The sequence below is a fragment of the Piliocolobus tephrosceles genome, chromosome 16 (genome assembly GCF_002776525.5).
Source record: "Piliocolobus tephrosceles isolate RC106 chromosome 16, ASM277652v3, whole genome shotgun sequence".
Taxonomy (NCBI): Eukaryota; Metazoa; Chordata; class Mammalia; order Primates; family Cercopithecidae; genus Piliocolobus; species Piliocolobus tephrosceles.
The window spans coordinates 2,061,283-2,086,028 of NC_045449.1; the positions used below are offsets into that span (position 1 = coordinate 2,061,283).

The 24,746-nt window shown below is 44.8% G+C and overlaps 1 protein-coding gene across 6 annotated transcripts in view; it reads right to left on the reverse strand.

Annotated features, from left to right (window-relative positions):
• Window positions 1–24,746, reverse strand: part of SMG6 (SMG6 nonsense mediated mRNA decay factor) — a 246,956-nt gene that overhangs the window by 181,122 nt on the left and 41,088 nt on the right. For all 6 annotated transcript variants that reach the window (XM_026449601.2, XM_026449598.2, XM_026449600.2 and 3 more), the window contains 2 exons: window positions 9,690–9,751; window positions 1,482–1,627 (listed from right to left, as the gene is read on the reverse strand). In XM_026449601.2, the coding sequence (XP_026305386.1) occupies window positions 1,482–1,627; window positions 9,690–9,751 (208 nt within the window). The remainder of the gene's footprint in view (window positions 1–1,481; window positions 1,628–9,689; window positions 9,752–24,746) is intronic.

Below are 24,746 nucleotides of genomic sequence, written 5' to 3' on the forward strand. Positions count from 1 at the left end.
CCTCGGGAGGAAGATGAACGGGAGGGCACCTCGGGAGGAAGATGAACAGGAGGACACCTCAGGGCCCATTTCCAGAGTCAAGTGGGCTTCCTACTTGGTGCAGACTGTCCCTCCCCTTTGGGCCTCACCAGCACAGCACTTTACAAATTTTCTTCTCCTCTCCCTGAAAACCAGTGCTGCCACTTAGGACTCGATGCTTCCTCAGGGCCATTTACCCAAATAGCCATCTCAGGAAAAATTAGCCAAGTTCAAAAAGGCATCTAAGTCCCTGATCTCGCTTTCTGCTGGGAATTGTAAACGCTGTAGCAGGCAGCACGAGATGAGGAAATCCTCTAGGACTCAGAAGTGACTGAGAACCCAGACACACTCTGAGAGGACCTTGCCTAGTCCCAGAAAGACCCACATTTCCATTTCAAGGCAAAGTGTGGCATACTCACTCCCCCACCACAAGCAAGTGAAGCATAACCCATAATGGGGAGATAAATAAATCAACTTCACGGTGAGAGAAAGTGCTACCAAAAGGGGCAACAAGAGACCCAGCGGCACACTGTCAAGAAACACCAGATCTGTTTTACAGCAGGGTCTCTACGGGCCAATTCCCACTTCCTGGCATTTCTTTCCCTGAGACCAAACGCTCTCTGTCACTGTTCTGAAATGATTCCCTGGCAGCATGGACCAAATCACCCTTGCAAATAAACACAGAAAATGATGCCATCCCTGTGCTACATAATTCCATCAAGTCATACCATATCATCCTTACCTAAGTGAAATGAAGGGAACAGAAGGGAAGGGAAGAAATCCTGGTAACATCCTTTGACCCTGACCTGGTCATTAGAGCATTTAAAACCCTGCCAATCTGCCCTTCTCCCCTCTACTTCCACATCCACCCGACCCCCTATGAAAAAAACCCCAAAATGTTCAGAAAAACATTTCAGAATGCACACTGGTATACCAGCCAAATTCTGGGCCTGGTGGTTTTTGTGCTTCCAGATTTGAATCACCAAAGCTCATCAATTTTTGGTTCTTACTCCCTGGCAGGCTCCCACTAGGGATATCCCATAGGGAACTAGACTTTTCCATATTGAACAAACAGGGTACATGAGTCCAGAAACAGCTATTCCCAATCCCTGCCAAGCGTATGGTCTCTGCAACAAAATATCTCAGCAATGCCGCTCCCTTGGGAGAGGCTCTGGGTCTGCAGCCTTCAAGAGGCCTTGCTGCTGCCTTTCGTGTGGCCAGATGTGCAACAGCATCTCTGCATTTGCAAATTAAGCTCTATACCCATGATTCCCTCCTTCCATCCCACCCAAGCACTAGAGAGTCATATAGATTTCAAAGTAAACTAAATATCTGAGACAATGGTAGGAAGGGGAGGGTGTGTGTGTTCTGGGGTGGGGTGGGGGGAGGTAGGTATGGTAGAAAGAAGCTACATTAATCTCTATCTGTCTACATTCTAGATGAAGAAACTAAACATTCCTTACCTTTCAGCTGGGAGTTGTGGACCGCAAACATATTGATGGTCATAAGCTGCAGCATGCGGGTACTTCCAAGGGGAGAGGGGCTGTGCTGCAGTAACACCTGGAACTCCCTGAGGACCTTTTCAGCCACTGCAGGGAATGTCTCCATCCTGCAGATACAGCAAACCCATCAGTGAGGCAATGCTCTCTTTCAGTCTCTCTTTTTCTCCCTCTCTCTCTCACTCACACAGACACACACACACACACACACACACACACGACAACTACTGCCTAGGACATTTCTGTGCTATTTTCACAAACCTTCCCGGTATCCTGCAATTTTGAACAAATTCAAGATAAAGGAGTTTTCAGGGTTCAGAGATGGAAACAACTCAAGTTTTGGATAAATCACTATGAGTGATTATGCTTTGGTATGCTATTTCCTCACCCCTGGCAATAACTGCGTTCAAGCTGAAATCAAAGTTTCTCTCTGAAACCATCAGCTTTTCTAAATACTCAACAAATTTCCTAAAACCTTCACAGTCCCTAAACTCTTTGGTATGAAACTGAATTCAATTAAAAGAGCAACATGAATCTTTTTTTTTTTTTTTCAGACAAAGTTTCGCTCCTTTCACCCAATCTTGGCTCACTGTAACCTCTGCCTCCCAGGTTCAAGCAATTCTCCTGCCTCAGCCTCCTGAGGGGCTGCGACTACAGGCGTGTGCCACCATGCCCGGCTAATGTTTCTATTTTTAGTAGAGACGGGGGTTTCACCATGTAGGCCAGGCTGGTCTCGAACTTCTGACCTCAAGTGATCCACCTGCCTCGGCCTCCCAAAGTGCTCGGATTACAGGCATGAGCCACTGCGCCCGGCCGAAACATTTTTTACTCAAGGGTTTACTTTAGGTAACCAGACATAGTTCTGCTGTTGTCTTCTGAGGTACTATCACACTGACTGTTCCACCTAAGGATCCCAAATTTCCCCTTGAAGAATGCCTAGACCTAGAGGCCCCCAGTCATCTGTCTCAGTTCTTCCTGTGTTGCCTTCCTCCTCCCTCTCACAAGCCTCTGCTCATCGGGGTCTGTATGTTTTCAGGCCAGTGGAAATATAATGCCCTGGCCAAGTGCCACTCCCAATACAGGAAAAGGCTGTAACGCAGGGAGGCAGAAATCTAGCCAGTGACCTAGGGCTCCTAAGGAGAGGTCATTCAAATCACTCCTTGCCAACTGTGGCCACTGGATCCCAAACAGCGGTGCATGCCTGGAGCTTCTTTGGCAACAGAAACAAACCACAGCTGAAGTCTTCAGAAAGAAAAAGCAAGTTCAAGCTTGGTGCTAGAGAGAGTAACCAGGCACATAGGCCCTAGGGCTATGCCGAATAATTCGTGGTCACCAAAGTATTTTTTACCATGTCCCCCAGACCCCGAATAAACAAGCTGCTTGTGGCATACTTGTGGGGTTGGGGAAAAGCCCCAGGTTGGATTAATAAATAGCTTCTGAAAAGCCACAAGGAAGGTAATCCTTCTCAAAAGATAGAAACCAGTTTCAAGTTCTAGAGGAAGGTGCTTCTAGCTTCACCCATCCTGGCACTTCCCGATCGAGTAGTGCACTCCCCAGATTAGAAAACTCCAGGTTTTCTGGAATCTTGGCAATCTTCACTCCTTGCTCTTGGATGGCAACTCCTATTACTGACCCCCTGGTGCCCAGAAGTCGTGCCACAGTTATGGGTCAATTACAGTTTACATTCCAGTTCCCCTCTCTGCTGAGCTGTCCTCATTTTCATTGGCACAAAAGATGCCATGCATTTGCTTTTTTTCTCCACATGCCATTTCAAGTACCCACCCCTCCAAAACAAAACAAAACTCTTTTTTTTCTCTCTCTCTCTAAAAAATGTCAGAGCCGTTAAAACTCTTGGAAGATATGGAATGGCAGAGAGTGATATGTTTGGGGCTGGACTAGATCCATTTTTCCCCATGGGCTATAACAAAGGTTTCATTTTAAATCCTGACACTGTGCAGTACTCTTTCTGGTCAGAGGTGGGGAGGGGGGCTAGCACTTCTCGTTACGAGAATAGCAGCGTTCACTCTGCTTGAAAAGCAGCCACGCTGGGCAAGTTTCAGAGCCATGTGTCTCCGTGTTGAAAGGCGGTAGAAAGCCAGCACAGAACGACAGGACAGAAGTGTCACGTGGGACAGTTTTGCTTCGAAGCTGTGTCTGAGGAAGCCTCTTCCCTGGGGTAGGAATTGAAACAGATCCATTAACACTCTCTGGGTCAGACTGAAGTCTTGAACGAGCACCAGTTCAAACTGTCCACATTTCCTTTTTATAAAAAGTTTTAAAAAAAAAATTCTCCCTTTGCCTGTCAACTAATTCAACATGATTAAAACAAAAGAAAAAACTGAGGCAGAAGGATGTAAGTTAGAGTAACTCCAAATGTGAGATGCGAGGGAAGGTGGATCTACTCATGCAAAACCAGCCTTGTTCAGCAGTAACCACGGGAGGCACACATAGAGAGAGGAACCCTCCTCAGGGCTCAGTAGGTGGTTTCTGGTTTCCAGTTTTGTAACCAAAATGCTATCTAATTCTGGCCTCAAACTACCTGTAAGTAGTTTTATGTCTTTCTCTTTGAGAAATCATCTTTGCTTCACCCTGCGTTACAGACAGAAAATTACACTTACTGATGGACACATATGTAAGTAAGTCTGATGGACACATATGTAAGTAAGCAGGTAAAGGCAGTGAAAGGTCTAGAAGAATACACGCCCTGATGTCTAGTGCTATCTTTTTGGAGGGCACAGAGTTAAAAGAAATTTTAGTCTTAGTTTTAATGTTATAAGTTTTTAAGGATTTCTGGATATTTATGTAATAATTATAAAATTATATCTAAGAAGAAACAGCAGTCGCAGCAATAAAGTAGGAAGAGAAGCAACAGAGAAAACTTATAAAAAGTGGTCATTTATAATTGCCAAAAATTGGAAGCAATCGAAAGTGCCCGACAATAGATGATTAAGATGCAAATGCATACAACTGAATACTAGTTTTTTAAAGTTGTATCACATTTTTTAATCATGTGAGAGAAACTTCAAAATATATTTTAAAAACTTATAAAGCAATTTTTAAAAGTATGTATGTGATATGTAGAAAAAAATTGAAAAAATTTTAACAGTGTTTTCTCTAGGTGGTAGGAATATGGGTAATTTTTTATTTGTTCTTCTTTGCTGAGTTTTCTAAATACTTTACAAAGAGCACTGTAAAGAAAGAAAAGATTTCTCCCATAATGAATACATCTTACTTTTGCGTTTCAGAACATTTGTTAATTTAAGAAATGAATCAGGCACAAGCATTATGTTTTTAAAAATTAAAAGTACAAAATACATACATCAGTCTTTGAATTCCAAGAGACTTTAAAGCTATGCAAATAGCATGACTAGGCAAGCAAGTAAAAACTAAAGTGGTAACTGTGATCAAGGCAGTAATAGGAAGCAAAAGCATACTATCTGTCACAAAGTCAGAGCCTAGGGGCTGCAGCTTCCTAACCTCTCTCACGGGAGTCCGAGCGCAGGTGTGATCTGCCTCTCACCAGGAAAGGGTCTGTCAGGAACCATAGGGCACCCCGACTGAGTCCTTCTCCTGAATCCGAGACGACTCTGTCCCTATCCTTTAAAACCTCAGAAGACACCATCGTTTTCAGGCTGTGTGTTTCACGGACAAAAGTGGTGCCTTGTGAAGTGATCTCTGGGGACACCTTGTTTCATGTGAATGGCAGTTTCAAGAAACGAATCTTTCAGACAACACCGGGACCTAGGCCCAGGACTGACTCAGACGGTGACTAACCGAGCAGGACTCAGCCCTCAGATGCTGAGGAACACAGCTGGGCTAGACAACATTCTCTGCAGAAAACAATCCAGGTTAGTTTTTTACAACCTCTTAATTTTTAAAAACCGAGCAAGATAGCAACAACCCAGGAGCAAAAGAACAAAACCAAAAAACTAAGCCATGTGACAGGGTAGAAATGAGAAAAAAAAAAAAAAACAAATCATAGTGCTACAGAACATAAGGACTGGAATGGACCTCAGAGATCATCTCTTTAAACCATTGATCAGGTTAGTTGAAGCCCACAGCAGCTCTGACTTGTTTACTCTCAAGATCTTGTAACTAGTAAGCAGTGAAAAACAAACTCTTTTGGGCACTGAATATTTCCTCTAAAGCTCTGAACCTCTGGTCAGCTAGTGCTGGGAGTTAAGAGACTTATCTTGCACATAGTAGGCATTCGAGTCTATGCTGATGCACTGTGGAGCACCAGGCACAGAGCAGACCATGCCCGGAAGCACAGCGTCGGGGCTTTTCTGAAAAGGCAGGCGGGAGAGTGATGTGCCTTCAGCTGCTCCCCATTACAATCTCCTCACTCTCAATTCGTTCTCAACGCCGCCCACATTTCACATCTTCTTGGTAATTAGGCAACAGTCCACGATGTTGTGTGTGGCTTGGGATCATTGCTTTCCTAGTCTTACAGACGTCTATACCTTTCTCCCTGCAATAGAAATGTTATTTCTGTTTCTGCCTTCCAGAATAAATATGGGGCTCAATTTTATTTTACCTCCAGGACAGAGTAAGAGGAAACCCATAGAGGGAATGCAGTGCCTAGAACTGACATACATTTTCCTCAATGAAAACTACCGTAAGTCATTTCTTATGAAGGTGAAACTGGGCTGGCTTTACCTTTTTGACAACAGAATATGTTACAGGCAGGAATAAAAGAGATCCTGAAAAATAACCTGGAACACAGTAAACCACCTCGGACAAATGAGATAATCTATTCATTTTTAAAGGCCTCCAGAAAAAGAAAATTCTCAACCATCTTCCCTTCTGTGAAATTTTCTTACACCTAACCCAAATCTCTCCAGCTACAACAGAAGCCAATTTCTCTTACTGTCATTCCATAAAAATCAAGACTATCCTGTTAGGACCCTTTTATATTTAAGCATGTAGGCACCCTACAGTTGCCTCTAAATAAATATTTTTTAACTTAATGTTTTTTAAAATTAATTTTTCCTTTCAGATCTCATTTTCTGGCTTAAAAAAAAATTCTCTATTATATTCATTAAAAAGAGAGATGGAGTCTTCTCCCTATGTTGCCCAGGCTGGTCTTGAACTCCTGGGCTCAAGAGATTCTCCCACCTTGGCCTCTCAAAATGCTATAGGATTATAGGTATAAGCCACTGTGCCGGGTCGTTATCTGGCTTTTTAATCATTACTGTGGTTCTTTCCCAAACTTATTCCAAAATATGTGCTGAAATATAAGAATTTTAGAAGTGGAGGGGAAATCAGGGTGTAACTACTGCATAAGCTGATAAAAATATATCCTAAATGTTCCTACATTCTGCACCAAGATTTATAACTTTTTTAGTCCCAAAAGTCTCTAACAGGGCAAGAAATATCTAGAGTAGTGGTTTTCAACGAGGGGCAATTCTGTCTCCCAGAAAACGTTCGGCAATGTCTGGAGACATTTTGAATCATCACATTTGGTAGGGGAGTGTGCTACTGGTACGTAGTGGAAAGAAGCCAGGGACACTGCTAAGTATCCTGCAACGCACAGGACACCCCTCACAACAGAGTCACCTGGCTCAAAATGTCGACAGTGCCAAGGGTGGAGAAATTTCGACTTAGGGCAACATGGTAGAGGAAAATTTAAAGAACAAATATAGGCCAAGGAAAAAAGGAGAGAAAACACTGAGTGAAAAGTAGTAAAGGAGAGAAAGATGAAAAAACAAGAACTATAAAAGAAAAATAGGCCGGGCGCGGTGGCTCAAGCCTGTAATCCCAGCACTCTGGGAGGCTGAGGCAGTCAGATTACGAGGTCAGGAGATCGAGACCATCCTGGCTAACACGGTGAAACCCCATCTCTACTGAAGATACCAAAAAAAAAAAAAAAAAAAAAATTAGCCGGGCGAGGTGGGGGGCGCCTGTAGTCCCAGCTACGCGGGAGGCTGAGGCAGGAGAATGGCATGAACCCGGGAGGCGGAGCTTGCAGTGAGCTGAGATCCGGCCACTGCACTCCTGCCTGGGCGACAGAGCCAGACTCTGTCTCAAAAAAAAAAAAAGGAAGGTAAAAAAGCCAGTTGTCGTGGTGGAGCATGTAGTCCCAGTGACACGAGAGGCTGAGCCAGGAGTCCAAGGCTATATTGTGGTATGATCATGTCTGTGAATAGCCATGGCACTACAGCCTGGGTAACACAGACAGGCTCTATCTCTCAAAAAAAAAAAAAAAAAAAAAAAAAATAAATAAAAAGCAGGAGTACCATCAACTGTTACTTTAAGAGTAGCACAATGGTATTTCCTACTCTGATGTGTTATTTTTAAGATGATTCCGGTATCATCTTAAAAATGTAAGTAACTTCCACCTTGTAACTACGGCCTTACATTACTCACTAGTGACTGTCTTGGGTCTACAGTAACCTACTAGAATACTACATGTTTCTCTGCAGTGCTTGGCAATCCCTCCGTTTTTTATACTTCATTCATTTATACAACAAATACTACATGCTAGGCTCTAGGAATACAATAGTGAGGCAAAAACTGCCAGAGTGGAACTTAAACTGGTGGCAGTGGCAGGACAGCGGAGTTGGGAGGCAGGACATGGGACCAGTGATGCATCTAGTTTACTCTGCCTAAGTGAACATCTCCACCTGTTATGTCTAGAGATCCATCTACTAGTACCTTTTCCAATTTTCCCAAATCATTTTGAAATCCAAACTATGCTTGCAATGACCATCACTGTCAATCTTACCCAGGTTGATACCGAATGAATATGTAATAAGCACACTTTCTAGTCCACCGCCCGCGGAGCACTTTCTTCCAGTGGAACCAAGCCTTTCCACTTCTCAAAAAAGTTACCTACAACAGTATGTGGAAAGTGACATAGCCCCTACCTCCACTAAGAGAGTCTTCTAGGCCGGGCATGGTGGCTCACGCCTGTAATCCCAACACTTTGGGAGGCCGAGGCAGGTGGATCACATGAGGTCAGGAGTTCAAGACCAGCCTGGTCAATATGGTGAAACCCCATCTCTACTAAAAAGGCAAAAATTAGCTGGGCGTGGTGGTGCGCGCCTGTAATCCCAGCTACTCGGCGGGCTGAGGCAGGAGAATCACTTGAACCCAGAGGGCAGAGGTTGCAGTGAGCCGAGATTGCGCCACTGCACTCCAGCCTGGGCAACAGAGCAAGTCTCTGTTTCAAAAAAAAAAAAAAAAAAAAAAAAAGAAAGCCAGCCTTCTAGAGAATTACAATTACAGATAAAGTTATGACGGGAAGTGAAAGGGAAACACTGACAATAACTGGGGTATCTATAATTCAAAACAAATCACCCCAAAGGGTAGCTCACAATACAACTTCCAACTCAGAAAATATTAGAATCCAGTAGAAGACTGGTCGAGTGGAAGACTGGTCTGGGGGCACTGCCACCTACTCTGCTCCTCACTCTCCTACACTCAGGGAGATCCTGTACTAAAGAGGCTCCAGGCAGCCATCTGCTCTGGTGTGTAGGCATTACGTTGGGCTTAGGATCACTAGTTTTACGCAGTGAGGAAAAACTCGGATCCACCCAAGGAATAAAGGAATACTCAAAACTCGATCTGTTTCCAGGAATTTAAGCAGTCAAGTGTTCGTTTTGCACATACTACCTTCCCTGAGATGTCTATGGAAATCCATGGTGGATGATGAAACTGTAAGAGGCTTGGTATTTAATGAGATCAGCAATATGGCACAGGAAACTGAGCATAGGAGGAAAGGATATGGGTCAGAAGGACATAGAGAGAAAATGTTACTCTTATTTTTGATGGAAAATTAGTGGATGGTATTCTTCCCAAAGAGGACCCCCTGACAGCTGCACCCAGGGATTTAGCACGACTGCCTTGAGGCGCTCACTGGGGACTGAGCCGGAAGGCAGAGGAAAGAGAAACCCAGAGGGACCGGGGTGGGGGCTGGGACAAGATTGTATTTAAAGAAGGGTTTCAGTAAAGGTAGAGAAAGAAGAAACAAGAGAGATAGACAGTAATATTTCCCAAATTTCATGAGCACAGTAGGACAGAAGATGAAGGGAAGAGAAGAGAAGGTGGAGGCCTCTAAGAATTCACACCCTGTGCCCTCAGTTACAAACACAGTCCAGTTGCTAACAATATTAAATTCCAAAATGACTTGTAATGTAGGAAAATAAAATAAACATCCTGCACACTTACCCAATCCGGGTAAACAGCTTCCCATGGGCATGGAGAAAACTGAGGATGAACCTTTTGTTCAGCTGCATGGGAAAAAGGGAGAGGAGAAAACAATTAAACTTTCCCCAGTTTCCTGTTACTGAACAGAGTCCCCAGTGACACAATAACCTGGCCAGGGTCTAAGGGGTGGGCACTAGGGATGGGAACCAAATGGACATGCCCAAACTCTCACAGACCCAGGGCACATGCCCAACAGCTGCCGCTCAGCTGAGCCAAGATGACAGCAGGCTCAGTGAGCAGACAGCACCCTCTGCCGGCAGTGGCACCTGTGTGCAGGGGATGAGGTGGTGAATCTGAATAAGCAGGATGTAAAGAAAGATGCCCACAGCTCTCTGAGGATCTAGGAGCCACCCTGGCTCCATAATCATGGAAATGAAACGCTTACAGGAGCGAGGATACTAGTGAAGTTCCTGGTTCTATTTGAGTTATTTTTCTACCTTCTTAGCCTGGAAAGCAGGACTCTTTTTTGACAACCAAGAGCAAGGTAACCCACCACTAACTCATCAAATTGTACTTCGCCAGCTTTAAAAACTAGAGTTCATGTTCTATGTCTGGAGCTGAAAATTTAAGTGTCTGCAGGGCTAGGCATGAAGTATGCTGATGGAGACAGTAGCAACCTATGACTATTCCACCCCAGTTTTAGCCAAATCCTCTATGTGGGCCCAAGCTGGAAACTGCAATCTGGGTTTGTTTTGTTTTGTTTTGATTTTTAAGACAGAGTCTCGGTCTGTCGCCCAGGCTGGAGTGCAGTGGCGCGATCTCGGCTCGCTGCAAGCTCCGCCTCCAGGGTTCATGCCATTCTCCTGCCTCAGCCTCCCGAACAGCTGGGACTACAGGCGCCCGCCACCACGCCCGGCTAGTTTTTTGTATTTTCAGTAGAGACGGGGTTTCACCATGTTAGCCAGGATAGTCTCGATCTCCTGACCTCATGATCCGCCCGTCTCAGCCTCCCAAAGTGCTGGGATTACAGGCTTGAGCCACCGCGCCCGGCCTGGTTTTGTTTTTTGAGACAGAATCTCGCTCTGTCGCCCAGGCTGAAGTGCAGTGGTATGATTTCAGCTCACTGCAACCTCCACCTCCCAGTTCAAGCGATTCTCGTGCCTCAGCCACCCGAGTAGCTGGGATTACAGGCGTGCACCCCCACAACCGGCTAATTTTTGCATTTTTAGAAGAGACAGGGTTTTGCCATGTCGGCCAGGCTGGTCTTCAACTCCTGGCCTCAAGTGATCCACCTGCCTTGGCCTCCCAAAGTACTGGGATTACAGGTGTGAGCCACTGCACCCAGCTTGTTTTGTTGTTTTGAGACAGGGTCTCACTCTGTCGCCCAGGCTGGAGTACAGTGGTGTGATCACAGCTCGCTGCAACCTCTACCTCCTGGGCTCAAGCAATCCTCCTGCCTCAGCCTCCTGAGTAGCTGGGACTACAGGTAGTGTCACCCCACCTGGCTAATTTTAAATTTTTTGTAGACTGTTCTCACTATGTTGCCTGGACTGGTCTCAAAATGGTGGGCTCAAGCAATCCTCCTGCCTCAGTCTCCCAAAGTGCTGGGATCACAGAGGTGTGAGTCACTGCACCTGACTGTATCTGGATTTTTATGTGAAGTCCTCTGGCTTTTACATGTTGGCTACTAATGAAAATAATGTAAGCATTAAAGAAGCCAAAAAACACACATTTGCCAGATATATCTGGCCCATGAGCCAACAATTTACAATCGTGGTTCAAGGTTCTAGAAAATCTACTTCCATCAAAACCAAAAGATTTCTCAGCAAAACAAGGGAAGGAAACAAATTTCAATTCAAATCCAAAGAAAGCAGAGACAATTGAAAAACTAAACCTCCTTGTCATCTTCCCTGGTCTCCTAGAAGCAGTATCTTCAGGGCTCTATAGCCAGCCAGGAAGAGAAGTGAAGAATCTTGACCCCAGGATCCCAGTGGTCAGGGCAAGGAGTCCAGTATCCCTAGGCAGTCTGCCCCAAAAGGAAAAATTCCCTGTTTAATCCTCTTGCAAAACAGAACACCTCAGGTTTACAGTTTTGGCCGGGCGCGGTGGCTCAAGCCTGTAATCCCAGCACTTTGGGAGACTGAGACGGGCGGATCACGAGGTCAGGAGATCGAGACCATCCTGGCTAACACGGTGAAACCCCGTCTCTACTAAAAAATACAAAAATCTAGCTGGGCGAGGTGGCGGGCGCCTGTAGTCCCAGCTACTCCGGAGGCTGAGGCAGGAGAATGGCGTAAACCCGGGAGGCGGAGCTTGCAGTGAGCTGAGATCCGGCCACTGCACTCCAGCCCCAGCAACAGAGCGAGACTCTGTCTCAAAAAAAAAAAAAAAAAAAACAGAACACCAACCAAGCTATGGCAGTTCCATCTATTTCATACGGAAGCCAAGTGTGGAAAAGGGGTACATTCCCACTTACCAATGACCAACATCAAACTCTGCACAGAATGTTCACTCTATTTTTTCTTTAAATGAGTTACACTTAATCGGTAATACTAGCTTAACATTAATTTATAGATAAAAAGCTCAGAATATTTCATTGACGATAACCTGTCTATACAGCAAGGTGAGTCAGGGCCAGGGACACTGGGCTCCATCAACAGAATGGAAGAGACCGGGTGCAGTGGCTCAGGCCTGGAATCCCAGCACTTTGGGAGGCCATGGCAGGTGGATCAATTGAGGTCAGGAGTTCGAGACCAGCCTGGCCAACATGGTGAAACCCCGTCTCTACCAAAAATAAAAAAAATTAGCTGGGTGTGGTGGCAGGAGCCTGGGAGACAGAGTGAGACTGCATCTCAAACAAACAAACAAAAAGATACTAACTCACTTCATTCAAGCCTAAATACCATCCCCAAAGCCAACTCAGAAATTTAAGCAACTTTACATTAGTAAATAGCAGAGTTAAAACTTGAACCCAGGTCTTCAGATTCCAAATACAGTTTTCTTTCTCTTATCCTACACCTATCTCAGGAAAAGAACTGGTGAGCTGATTCAATGAATGGGTAACGAGGGAATAAGAGCAACTAAAAAGCCGTTCAAGTTTTGCTTTTAAGTTTTCCTTCCTGATTAGGTAGGAAACTCATATTGTTTGAACCACAGCACTGCCTGGACTAAAATGAGAGCCCCAAGAGGTTTGGAACATCTGTGCTGCGACTGTACTTCACCAAGATCCTTCCCTTAGTGTAGGAGATGAAGCCCACCTAATTACCTGAATCCATACTTGCCACTACCATATTTTAACTGCAAAAAGTCAATTTCAATGCATTACTTTTCAACTAGTGGGAGTGAAGAAAATCTCAGATGACTTTTTCAAACTATACACACATTCTCCCTAACGTTAGTTAATGAGAACCACTGCTTTACTTTTAGCCTGAACATCACTGCTAAACATACTTTCTCTTTGTTGTCATCAATAACACTTCAATTAGGAAAGGAGCTAAAAATGCAGATACATCCTAGAAGATGTGTGACATGAGGGAGCGGATTTGTTACATATTGATCAAATCGGACCTAAACAACATTTACAAGAGACAATATGAAGTCAACTAGCACTGAGACAGATTCTTTGGAGAACTCTTAACTGACACCAAATCCACAGTCACAAAAGCCTTAGTCTGAGCTTCCTTTCTCCTTCCTCTCTAACACATCACCACGGACTGACTTCCATTTCTACAGCTATTTAATTTTTATTATTTATTTTAGGGACAGTGTCCCACTTTGTCACCCAGCATGGAGTGCAGTGGCAACATCACGGCTCACTGCAGCCTCTGACTCCTGGGCTAAAGCAATCTCTCACCTTCGCCTCCCCAAAGTGCTAAGATTACAGGCGCATACGCATGCACAGCGTTAATTTATTTTTACTTTTATTTTTATTTTTTGTAGAGATAGGGTTCTCATTTTGTTGCCCAGGCTGGTCTCCAACTCCTGGCTTTAAGCAATCCTCCAGCCTTGGCTTCCCAAAGTGCTCAGATTACAGGCGTGAGCCACCTTGCCTGCTAGACTTATTTTTAACAATACATCTAGATGGTTCTCGCTCAGATGGAAAATAGATGTTACTTCTCAGATTGTGAGGCTACCTGCTTTCAGATCTTCCTTACATATTTACGGACTGTTCACTGAAACAGAAATGCTCCTTGGCTGTATCCCTGAGAGGCAGTGTTAGCATTACTAAGGGTCTTCTGTCTCCTTAGTTCAAGTCCAAAACAAATTCACTGTGGACTCCTGCGCTCAACTCAGAGAGACACTAATGGCAGCAGATGGATGGGTAGGTCTCTGGACACAAAGTAAAGTCTGTCCTGTCATTAACTGTGGGATTGTAAGTAAAATATTTTGGATTGTTCCTGGACTGTAAAATGGAATTTCTACCACTGACATTACCTAACTCAGAACTAAAAGGATGAAATGAAATAATATAAATTAAAGAAGTCTGAGGAGTAGATGTTTTACATAAGCCTTGAAAATTATCCCTCGCAATTGTGTCTAAGGGTTTGGTGCCTGTGGAACAAGGAAGGGGAGAAAAGCTGCTCAGAGACAACAATGCAAGAGGAGGGGATTCTGAAACAGGCCCAATTTCAGTTCCGAAAGAGCGGTTCCTGCTTCTACAGAGTCATGTGAAAAACGGAATTTCTGAAAAGTGAATCATTTTAAGGATAGTAAGGGTAGTCAGTATTAAAGGAATTCCAAAGTGCATTTTAAAGTAATTTTGAGGAGCATAAATTATTATTCTCTTATCTGTATGGAATGTTTCTATTTGTATTTTTTTTTTTTTTTTTTAGACAGGGTCTCACTCTGTCACCCAGACTGGAGTACAGTGGCACAATCAAGGCTCACTGTAGTCTAGACCTCCTGGGCTCAAGCAATCCTCCCGCCTCAGCCTTCTGAGTAGATGGGACTACAGGCGCACATAATCACACTTGGCTAGTTTTTTATTTTTTGTAGAGACGGGGTCTCACTATATTGCCCAGGCTGGTCTCAAACTCCTGGGCTCAAGCGATCCTCTGCCTCACCCTCCTAAAGTAGTGGGATTACCGACATGAGTCACTGGTCCTGGCCCCATATATTTTTTAAAAAACAAAACTTGGTTGTATTTTAGAAAAGGGATCTATCCTCTTAGATATGAGACAACATAGGTGGAGACCAAATTTCATGAGTACCTGTTAGTCAAATGGCCAAGACTTTCATAGCATTCAATCAAAGCCCACTTATCAGTCTCTCTCAAGCACTGAGATCACAAGGCGGAGGAGGACATGGGTGCACTGGTAATGTTCACACGTCATTCTCATCCCCGCGTTCTTATGCTGGGTACAGGAGCAAACCAACAAGACAGGGTCTCTAATGCCAAAGGAGCTTATAGTCCAAGAACAAGGATAAATAACATACAACTTGCCCACTGGCCATTTATGCTCCCACACCTGAGACAAGGCCTATGAAGGCTCCAGGAGGCACTGTGTTTCCTTACCGTCATTTTTCCTGTCAGAGATGAGATGAGAATTAAAAAAAAAAAAAAAAGAGGGAAGGGGGGCCTGGTACACGAAATATGGAAACCTATCAGTAATGTGATAATCATTCAGTAGAGACAGAAGTGATTCATTCTTAGCACTTTCAGCATTCCTCTTTCCAGGATATATAGATTTAAAAAAAGTAGGCCGGGCGCGGTGGCTCAAGCCTGTAATCCCGGCACTTTGGGAGGCCGAGACGGGCGGATCACGAGATCAGAAGATCGAGACCATCCTGGCTAACACAGTGAAACCCTGTCTCTACTAAAAAACACAAAAATCTAGCCGGGCGAGGTGGCGGGCATCTGCAGTCCCAGCTACTCAGGAGGCTGAGGCAGGAGAATGGCGTGAACCCAGGAGGCGGAGCTTGCAGTGAGCTGAGATCCGGCCACTGCACTCCAGCCTGGGCGACAGAGCGAGACTCCATGTCAAAAAAAAAAAAAAAAAAAAGTAAATAAAAAGTATGGGAAAACCTAATAGCATGACTCAAAGGCCTTGTAGGAAGATAAAGCAAATCAATCCTTAAGTCCCTTACTTGGACCAAAGAGCCATGCTAGAACTGGGATGGCAACAGTTCTTTACCCTTTACTTCCTCCACTCCAGAACTGCTCAGGGCTGGATGACAGCTCAATTAGCTTCAATTAAACACAAGTTCCTGTACAGATGTACCACTTAAGGTGGCTAGATCTGAGACATGTGAATTTAAGTGTAAAATGTGCCTTTTAAAACTACCTCTTCCAACTAATGCACCCCTTGAAACAATGGCTCTTAACTTTGCACTGCTGTTTAGTGCTGCCTCTTATATTAAAGCAATTCGCTATTTCATTATCTCTCCTAGTTAAAGCCAGCGGACTGAGGGAAATTGAGCTAAATCAGCAGTCAGCTCCAGAAAACACAGCCAGCCAGTCAGCAGAGGGACAGCCGAGCTCAGAGTACCTGGCTGGCTCTCAGAACGGAAACTGGCACCAGGCATAAAGAAAACAAGGGGCAGGGAAGAGTGGCTCACGCCTGTAATCCCAACACTTTGGGAGGCCGAGGCGGGCGGATCACCTGAGGTCGGGAGTAGGAGACCAGCCTGACCAACATGGAGAAACTCCATCTCTACTAAAAATAAAAAATTAGCTGGCGTGATGGCTCATGCCTGTAATCCCAGCTACTCAGGAGGTTGAGGCAGGAGAATCACTTGAACCCGCGAGGCGGAGGTTGCGGTGAGCCGAGCTCACACCATTGCACTCCAGCCTGGGCAACAAGAGCGAAACTCCGTCTCAGAAAAAAAATAAATAAATAAAAGAAAGACGGGAAAAAAAAAGAAAAGAAGGAGGCCAGGCACGGTGGCTCATGCCTGTACTCCCAGCATTTTGGGAGGCTGAGGTGGGTGGATCACAAAGTCAAGAGATAGAGACCATCCCGGAAAACGGTGAAACCCCATCTCTACTAAAACTACTAAAACTAGCCGGCTGTGCCTATAGTCCCAGCTACTCAGGAGGCTGAGGCAGGAGAATCACTTGAACTTGGGAGGTGGAGACTGCAGTGAGCCAAGATGGTGCCACTGCACTTCAGCCTGGCGACGGAGCGAGACTCCATCTCAAAAAAGAAAAAAAAGAAAAGAAGCAGCCACAAATATGTTCGTCTTTTGTATTTACTGCTCATGTGTTTACCAGGGGGAAGGAATATGATAGAATGGTATGAACAGAGACCGCTGATCTTAAGAGTTGAAGACGTGGGTTCAAATTTTGGTCATGCCATTTATTTGCTATTAATGATCACCAAGTCACATAAATTTTCTAGGGCTGTTTCTTCAACAGTTAAACGAGTGAGATCAGTACTGCTAATTCCATAATCCTCAGTGTATGTCTATCACCTGAACAGCTTTTGTAAAAAAATACAGATTTCCCATTCCTACAGAATCAGAATCCTCAGGGACGAGAGAGGGGCACTTCGAACCAACATTTTTAAAGGTCTCCAGGTCACTGTGAAAGATCGCCAGATTTGGAAGCCACTGGGCTATATCAGACGCTGGCAAACTATGGCCACGGGTCAAATGTAACCTGCCACCTGTTTTTGTACAGCCCGTGAGCTAAGAATGGTTTTTACATTTTTTTAATGATTGAAAAAAAAAAGAATATTTCATGACATGAAAATTGTATGAAATATAAATTTCAGTTTCCATAAATAAAATTCTGTTGAAACACAGCCACACTCATTTGTTTACACATTGTCAGTGGCTGCTTTCCCCTACAAAGGCAGAGCTGGGTAGCTGCAGCAGAGGGCACATGGCCCACGAAGCCTTTTTTTTTTTGAGATGGAGTCTCGCTCTGTCGCCCAGGCTGGAGTGCAGGGGCACGATCTCGGCTCACTGCAAGCTCCACCTCCTGGGTTCACACCATTCTCCTGCCTCAGCCTTCTGAGTAGTTGGGACTACACGTGCCCGCCACCATGCCCAGCTAATTTTTTGTATTTTTTTTTTAGTAGAGATGGCGTTTCACTGTGTTGGCCAGGATGGTCTTGATCTCCTGACCTCGTGATCCGCCTGCCTTGGCCTCCCAAAGTAGCCTAAAATATTTACTATCCAGATCATTACAAAAAAAAAAAAGTCTGCTGATACCTAGACTAAATAATCTACAACCCTGGTGTCTCAAAAGATGTTTCTCCCTGCATAGCACCTCAGAACTACCACACACATGACCTGGAAACAGTCATGATTCTCAAGAGCTAAGAGGGGAAGATGGGTAGTGATGAAGAGTATGGTTTTAAAGGAACCCCCCCCACACTAGAATATTCGCATATCCACCCACCTCTCACCACCACAGGAGAAGCACCAATTTTCAGTATTTCTTCCAATGCTAAGAGCCCAAAATGCATAATTCTAAGTAAATACAACTTTTCTTGCCAGCTTCTGTGTAAGCACCACCCCATTCTGTGATAGCACAAGTGACACCAAATGCAACAAGACTCCTGCTCTCACACAGTCACACACTCCAAAGGCTACAGGGAAATATACATGGGGCCCTCCAGGTTTCCACCTGCAGGGTAGAAACAGAACACACGCGAGCCCAACAGACACTTCACTTAGGCCAGAGGGCTCCTGGATATTTCCCAAAACATCCCCATCAAAGGAAAGTGCCAGATTAAGATTTATGAATCCCTATGCTGTGGTGTGACAATCTGTAACAACCAACTCAAATGTGCCACCAGCTTAGCATCTCCAGGTACACAGAAAAAGAGAAAGAAAGTTCAGCCAAAGGGCAACACTGTTGCTCTGACTGGGTTACTTTCTGAATGACTCTTCTTTCTGACTCATCTCTCTCATGCCTGGGAACTCTCATGCCCATCCACCCAAATAGTAGGGGAGCTGGGACAGGCTGTGTCTGCACTCCAGGAAGTGAGAGAGAAGAGGAAACGGCTGAAGCTCCCACTGCGTGATCAGGTGGACAACCAGATAACAGTCTTCCAAGAGCACATACACAAGCTCAAACCCATCTTTTTTTGTCGTTGTTGAGACAGTCTTGCTCTGTGGCCCAGGCTGGAGTGCACTGGCACAATCCCAGCTCACTGCAACCTCCGCCTCTGGGGTTCAAGCAACAATCATGCCTCAGCTTCCCAAGCAGCTGGGACTAGAGGTGTGTGCCACCACGCCCTGCTAATTTTTGTATTTTTAGTAGAGATGGAGTTTTGCCTTGTTGTCCAGGCTGGTCTTGAACTTCTGGCCTCAAGTGATCCGTCCATCTCGGGCTCCCAAAGTGCTGGGATTACAGGTGTGAGCCACCGCGCCCGGCCATCAAGCCCATCTTATAAATGAACAGGGTTGACAGAGCGTCAGAGGGACGGTGAAGATTTCCTCATACATGGACCCATACATTTACTCATTCAACCAAAACCTACTGGGCACATTTTACGTACAAAACACAGTACACAAGCTGTGAACAAGGCAGAGATAATCCTTGCCCTGTGGATAACACAGACAGTTATGAAGTGCCATGATTGGGGAAGGCTAGGATGCTGTGGAAACACACAGAAGCAGCATCCGAGATATCCTCTCAGAGGAAAAGACCTTCAAGTTGAAAACGGAGGGCTGAAGAAACAGCTGCTTTTGGAGAGGACAGGGAGTCATGTCCTGATGTGTCTTAAGCAAAGGGAACAGCATGTATGATGTTCTCAAAAGTGGTACACTGTAGACTGGCGTGGCTAAATGACTGATTCTGTAAGAGAAAGTCTGGAGAAGGGGGCAGGGCATGTTAGACACGTCCTTGTTAAAGAATGGGATCTTCGTTAAAGCCACTGAATGAAGGGTTTTCAGCAGGGAACTGACATGAGCAAACCTGTATTTGTAAAGGTTGTTCTGGATGTTTAGAAAACTTAGGGTTTTGGCCAGGCTTGCTGGCTCACGCCTGTGATCCCAGCACTTAGGGAGGCCAAGGCAGGCAGATCACGAAGTCAAGGGCTCGAGGCCAGCCTGACCAAGATGGCGAAACCCCATCTCTACAAAAAATACAAAAATTAGCCGGGTGTGGTGGTGGGCACCTGTAGTCCCAGCTACTCGGGAGGCTGAGGTAGAAAAACTGCTTGAACCCGGGAGGCAGAAGTTGCAGTGAGCCGAGATCACACCACTGCACTCCAGCCTGGCGAAAGAGCAAGACTTTGTTTCAAAAAAACAAAAACAAAACAAAACAAAACAAAATATATATATTATATATGTTCAAATCTTCTATAGCACCTTCTATGTGTAGCACACTATTCTAAGCACTTTACATCTATTAACCTTACAACAATTCTGTGAGGATTAGTACTACTATTATTTCCTTACAGAAAACAGCACACAGGTTAACTGACTTGCCCAGAGACTGAGCTCTTTTATTTTTCGCCTTTTAAAAAAGGCAACCTTGGCTGGTGGCAGTGACTCACGCCTGTAATCCCAGCACTTTGGGTGGCCAAGGCGGGCAGATCAACAGAGGTCAGGAGTTCGAGACCAGCCTGGCCAACACGGTGAAGGCCCATCTCTACTAAAAATACAAAAAAATTAGCTGGATGTTGTGACACATGCCTGTAATCCCAGCTACTGGGGAGACTGAGGCAGGAGAATCGTTTGAACTGGGTAACGGAGGTTGCAGTGAGCCAAGATTGCACCACTGCACTCCAGGCTGGGCAACAGAGTAAGACTCTGAAAAAAACAAAAAGAAAAACAAAAGGCAACCTCATTTGAGTCTAGGAATTCAAGACCAGCCTGAGCAACATAGGGAGACCTTGTTTCTACAAAAAAATAATTAGCTGGGTGTGGTGGTGCACACCTGTGGTTCCAGCTACTTTAGGGGCTGAGGTGGGAGGATTGCTTGAGCCCAGGAGGTGAAGGGTGAAGTGAGCTGTGATCACGCCATTACACTCCCAGCCTCAGTGACAGAGCAAGACCCTAACTCAACAACAACAACAAAAAAGGAACCAGCACGGTAGCTCACACCTGTAATTCCAGCACGTTGGGAGGCTGAGGTGGGCAGATCACCTAAGGTTCAAGACCAGCCTGGCCAACCCTGTGAAACCCCATTCCTACTAAAAATACAAAAATGAGCAGGGCGTGGTGACATGCACCTGTAATCCCAGCTAGTTGGGAGGCTGAGGTGGGAGAACTGCTTGAACTTGGGAGGCATAAGTTGCACTGAGCAGAGACCACACCACTGCACTCCAGCCTGAGCAACCGAGTGAGACTCCATCTCAAAAACAAACAAACAAAAGGCAACTTTTTTAGCAGAACCAAGACAGACACTGAAGGTGTTTACATAAAGACCAAAAGCAGAAGCCCCACGCAAAACCCACCAATGGTTTCGGGTGTCTTTCACCGAGAGACCACCAGGCCAAACCAACAGGGAAGTCTTGGAGATTAAGGGAGATAAACAGTCCCAGTCCAGACAATACCATGCAAGCTGGCAGAAGCATGTAACATGCACCCTCAATAACATCAGTAAGAAGAGATAAAACATAAAATTGTAAAACTGAACAAGTTTATTCTTCACGGCAATAAAGCAACAGGAGCCTGGTGAATAAGGAAGGAGTCCTTCAAGGACAGGCACGGCAGCTCATGCCTGTTAGGGGATCACTTGGGCCCAGGAGTTTGACCAGCCTGGGCAACACAGTGAGACCTCATCTCTACAAAAACTAAACAAGATTAGCCGGCTATGGGGGCGGGCGCCTGTAGTCCCAGTTACTCGGGAGGCTGAGGTGGGAGGATCACCTGAGCCCAGAAGGTGGAGGCTACAGTGAGCCAAGATCGTGCCACTGTACTCCAGCCTAGGTGACAGAGTGAGACCCTGTCTCAAAAAAGGAAAAAAAAAAAAAAGTTCAAGGAATATAATATGTGCATTCACACACTAATATTTCTGGACAGTGCACAGTCCAGAAAAATATCTGAAAATACAACCTCTCTCTACCTAACACAATACAGGAAAACCCCTGAATCTCTCAGGAAAGGGAGGAGCACGAACTAATCTAAGAACCCAAAGGAGAACGAAGCTTCAGTTTAAGATAGATGTGGTCACAAAGACGGTTTCACAAACCACTCTGCTGTGGGCACCATAAAGCAAATAACCAGCACACAGGGAGCTCTGGCTACCTTGTGCGAGCTTCGGATTTAAGCAAGGCACCAAATAAGGGAAGGATTCTGGCGCATCAACTCCCAGGAAAAGTGTTTCAAGTTAAAAATGGCCATTCAGGTTTGGATGTGAACTTCTGTATCTGCTCTTTATCAACAGAGGCAACTCGACCTCCCTGGCAGCTAGCAGCAGAAAAAGAAGAAAACTGTTAGAATACAAATGGATTACACAAAGACAACAACATGGCTTGCTACACTCTGACATTCGCCTTGACACTAAAAGCAAGGCTAGAAACACGGCAATGCAGAACTTCTGGATTCCACATCTGAGCTGAACCAAGCATGTCCAGGAGTAGGCAGGCCGTTATGTCACCTTCCCCTGCAACAGCCAGATGGTTCAAGATTAATGCTGTAAAGCACAGCACTGTTGGTGAGACACTCACTTTCACTGTGACTGGAGGCAAGGCCTGCTCCCAGCTGGTTTTTTTGTCAATCAAATCTTTTCTATGCTGGTTCCCAGACCCAAACTCTGTAGTTCAAAAATCAAAGCAAACACCTTCAAATCTTTTGTTTTTGATCCAATTCTTTATCTTCCAAATTCTCTCTTCATTCTCTGTCTCTCAACAATGAAAATCAATCTTTTTTTTTGAGGCGGAGTCTTGCTCTGTTGCCCGGGCTGGAGTGCAGTGGCCGGATCTCAGCTCACTGCAAGCTCTGCCTCCCGGGTTTACGCCATTCTCCTTCCTCAGCCTCTGGAGTAGCTGGGACTACAGGCGCCCGCCACCTCGCCCAGCTCGTTTTTTGAATTTTTTAGTAGAGACGGGGTTTCACCATGTTAGCCAGGATGGTCTCGATCTCCTGACCTCATGATCCGCCCGTCTCGGCCTCCCAAAGTGCTGGGATTACAGGCTTGAGCCACGGCGCCCAGCCGAAAATCAATCTTAACAAGAATCCAGAAGGCAAGGAATCCAGAAAGCAGGGGCATTAACTTCTTCCTAATTTATTTAAAATGTTCTGTTACAGCTATCATTAAATGTATAGAAAAAAATTTGAGTTTAGAGTTAAAAGGGAAGAGGCCGGGTGTGGTGGCTCATGCCTGTAATCCCAGCACTTTGGGAGGCCGAGGCAGGTGGATCACCTGAGGTCAGGAGTTAGAGACCAGCCTGGCCAAAAATGGCAAAACCCCATCTCTACTAAAAATACAAAAATTAGGCAGGCGGTAGTGGCAGGTGCCTGTAATCCCAGCTTCTCAGGAGGCTGAGGCAGGAGAATCACCTGAACCGGGGAGGCAGAGGTTGCAGTGAGACAAGATCATGCCATTGCACTCCAGCCTGGGCGACAGGGTGAGACTCTGTCTCAAAAATAAATTTAAGGGGAAAAAAAGGGTGGGGGGGGAAGAGAAGAATGACAGTGATACAAGTAAAAAAAACTGCTGGTTATACAAGTATGCTTACATTGTCACAATTTATCACCTGTATGGCTTTGTTATGTGCACTTTTCTGTGACTATATATTTTTCTAAGATTTCTTTTAATTCTGTGATAACTTTTTAGATTGCCACAACTTTTTCTACTATTCCACAAAAAGCATTTGTTTCACAGCCAATAAATACCCTTTGCCCCATATGTCCTAATCCCACCATTATTCTAACTCTGAGGCGGTAGACATGCGATGACTGGTGCTATAATAAACAAGTTTCTGCTCCCACTCGGTGGACAAAGCTGTGCAGACGTGTTGATGGTGTACGCTATATCCCCATTGTACAGATGTAGACACAAGGACAGAGATTAAGAAATCTGTTTATGCAAACAAAAAGAAATTCAGGAATGCAGTCCATAAGATCTCACTCCTGTTCTGCAGTGACCACAAGTGACAGCTTCCTAGGAGCACCAAGGGCATCTATTAGTGCCTTATTCAACCTTTTGACATATGTCATTTGCAAGTATTTCAAAAGTTATAGAGTTGTATAGATCTGTCCAGAAGTCTAAAGGAAAACCTGCCAAAGAAATTCCTCAGAAGAGAATGTCAAACATGTTAACATAGTTTGCTTGACAAATTAGGCCCTAGCATCTCAGAGATTTGTGGCACAAGTAAACTCAAAATCTCATTAGCGAGAATAAGGTTTCAGCATCTTTATCAAGAAAAAACATCCCAGAAAAATGTAAACCCATACCAAGTATTATTACAATTCCTCTTTCCCATACACACCAGGAGCTGCAGTCCTACTGTGTGTGTGAAAGTCAAGAATAGGACTTAGTGCCAATGATTACAACACAAAGCATAACTTATTCCTAAGCCAAGCTGGGCTTGGCTCAGAAAGCTTCCCAGAATGATGGAAGGCATGACTCTAGAGTGAGTCAACCTTTGCTAATACATAAAATAAAGCAGAGAAAGAACTATTTGAAGGATTCACTTCTAAGCTTGAGCCAAATCAAAAGCTCACATCAATTTACATTGTGATGAATCCTCAGTTCCAACTGAGCGATTAGACAGCATCAATGTGGACATCTATACCATGGCCCAAGACATTCTAAGGACAGAATCTTGGCTGCAGTCTCAGAAGCAACCATTCCTTGCAGTTTCGAACCATGCTATGTTTTTATCCATGTCGTTCCTTCTGCCAGAAAAGTCTGCTGACCACATCTACCTAAAATACTTCTTTGACCTTCAAAATTAAGTTCACAGATTACCTTTCTAGGTCGCTCTACCTGTTCACCCTGAGTTAATCTTTTACCTCTCTACAGTGTACATATTTCTATTATCACACTTATAACACTTTATTGCAAGTATTTATTTACATATCCTTTTTTCTTACTAGACTGTGTTTTTGAGGGAAGGACCGACATCACTTACCTTTCTATGTGCAATACCTAGACTAACAATTACTATATAAAGGTGCTCCATGAATATTTACGGAAATGACCTGCACTGGGACAGGGAAAAACTTGAC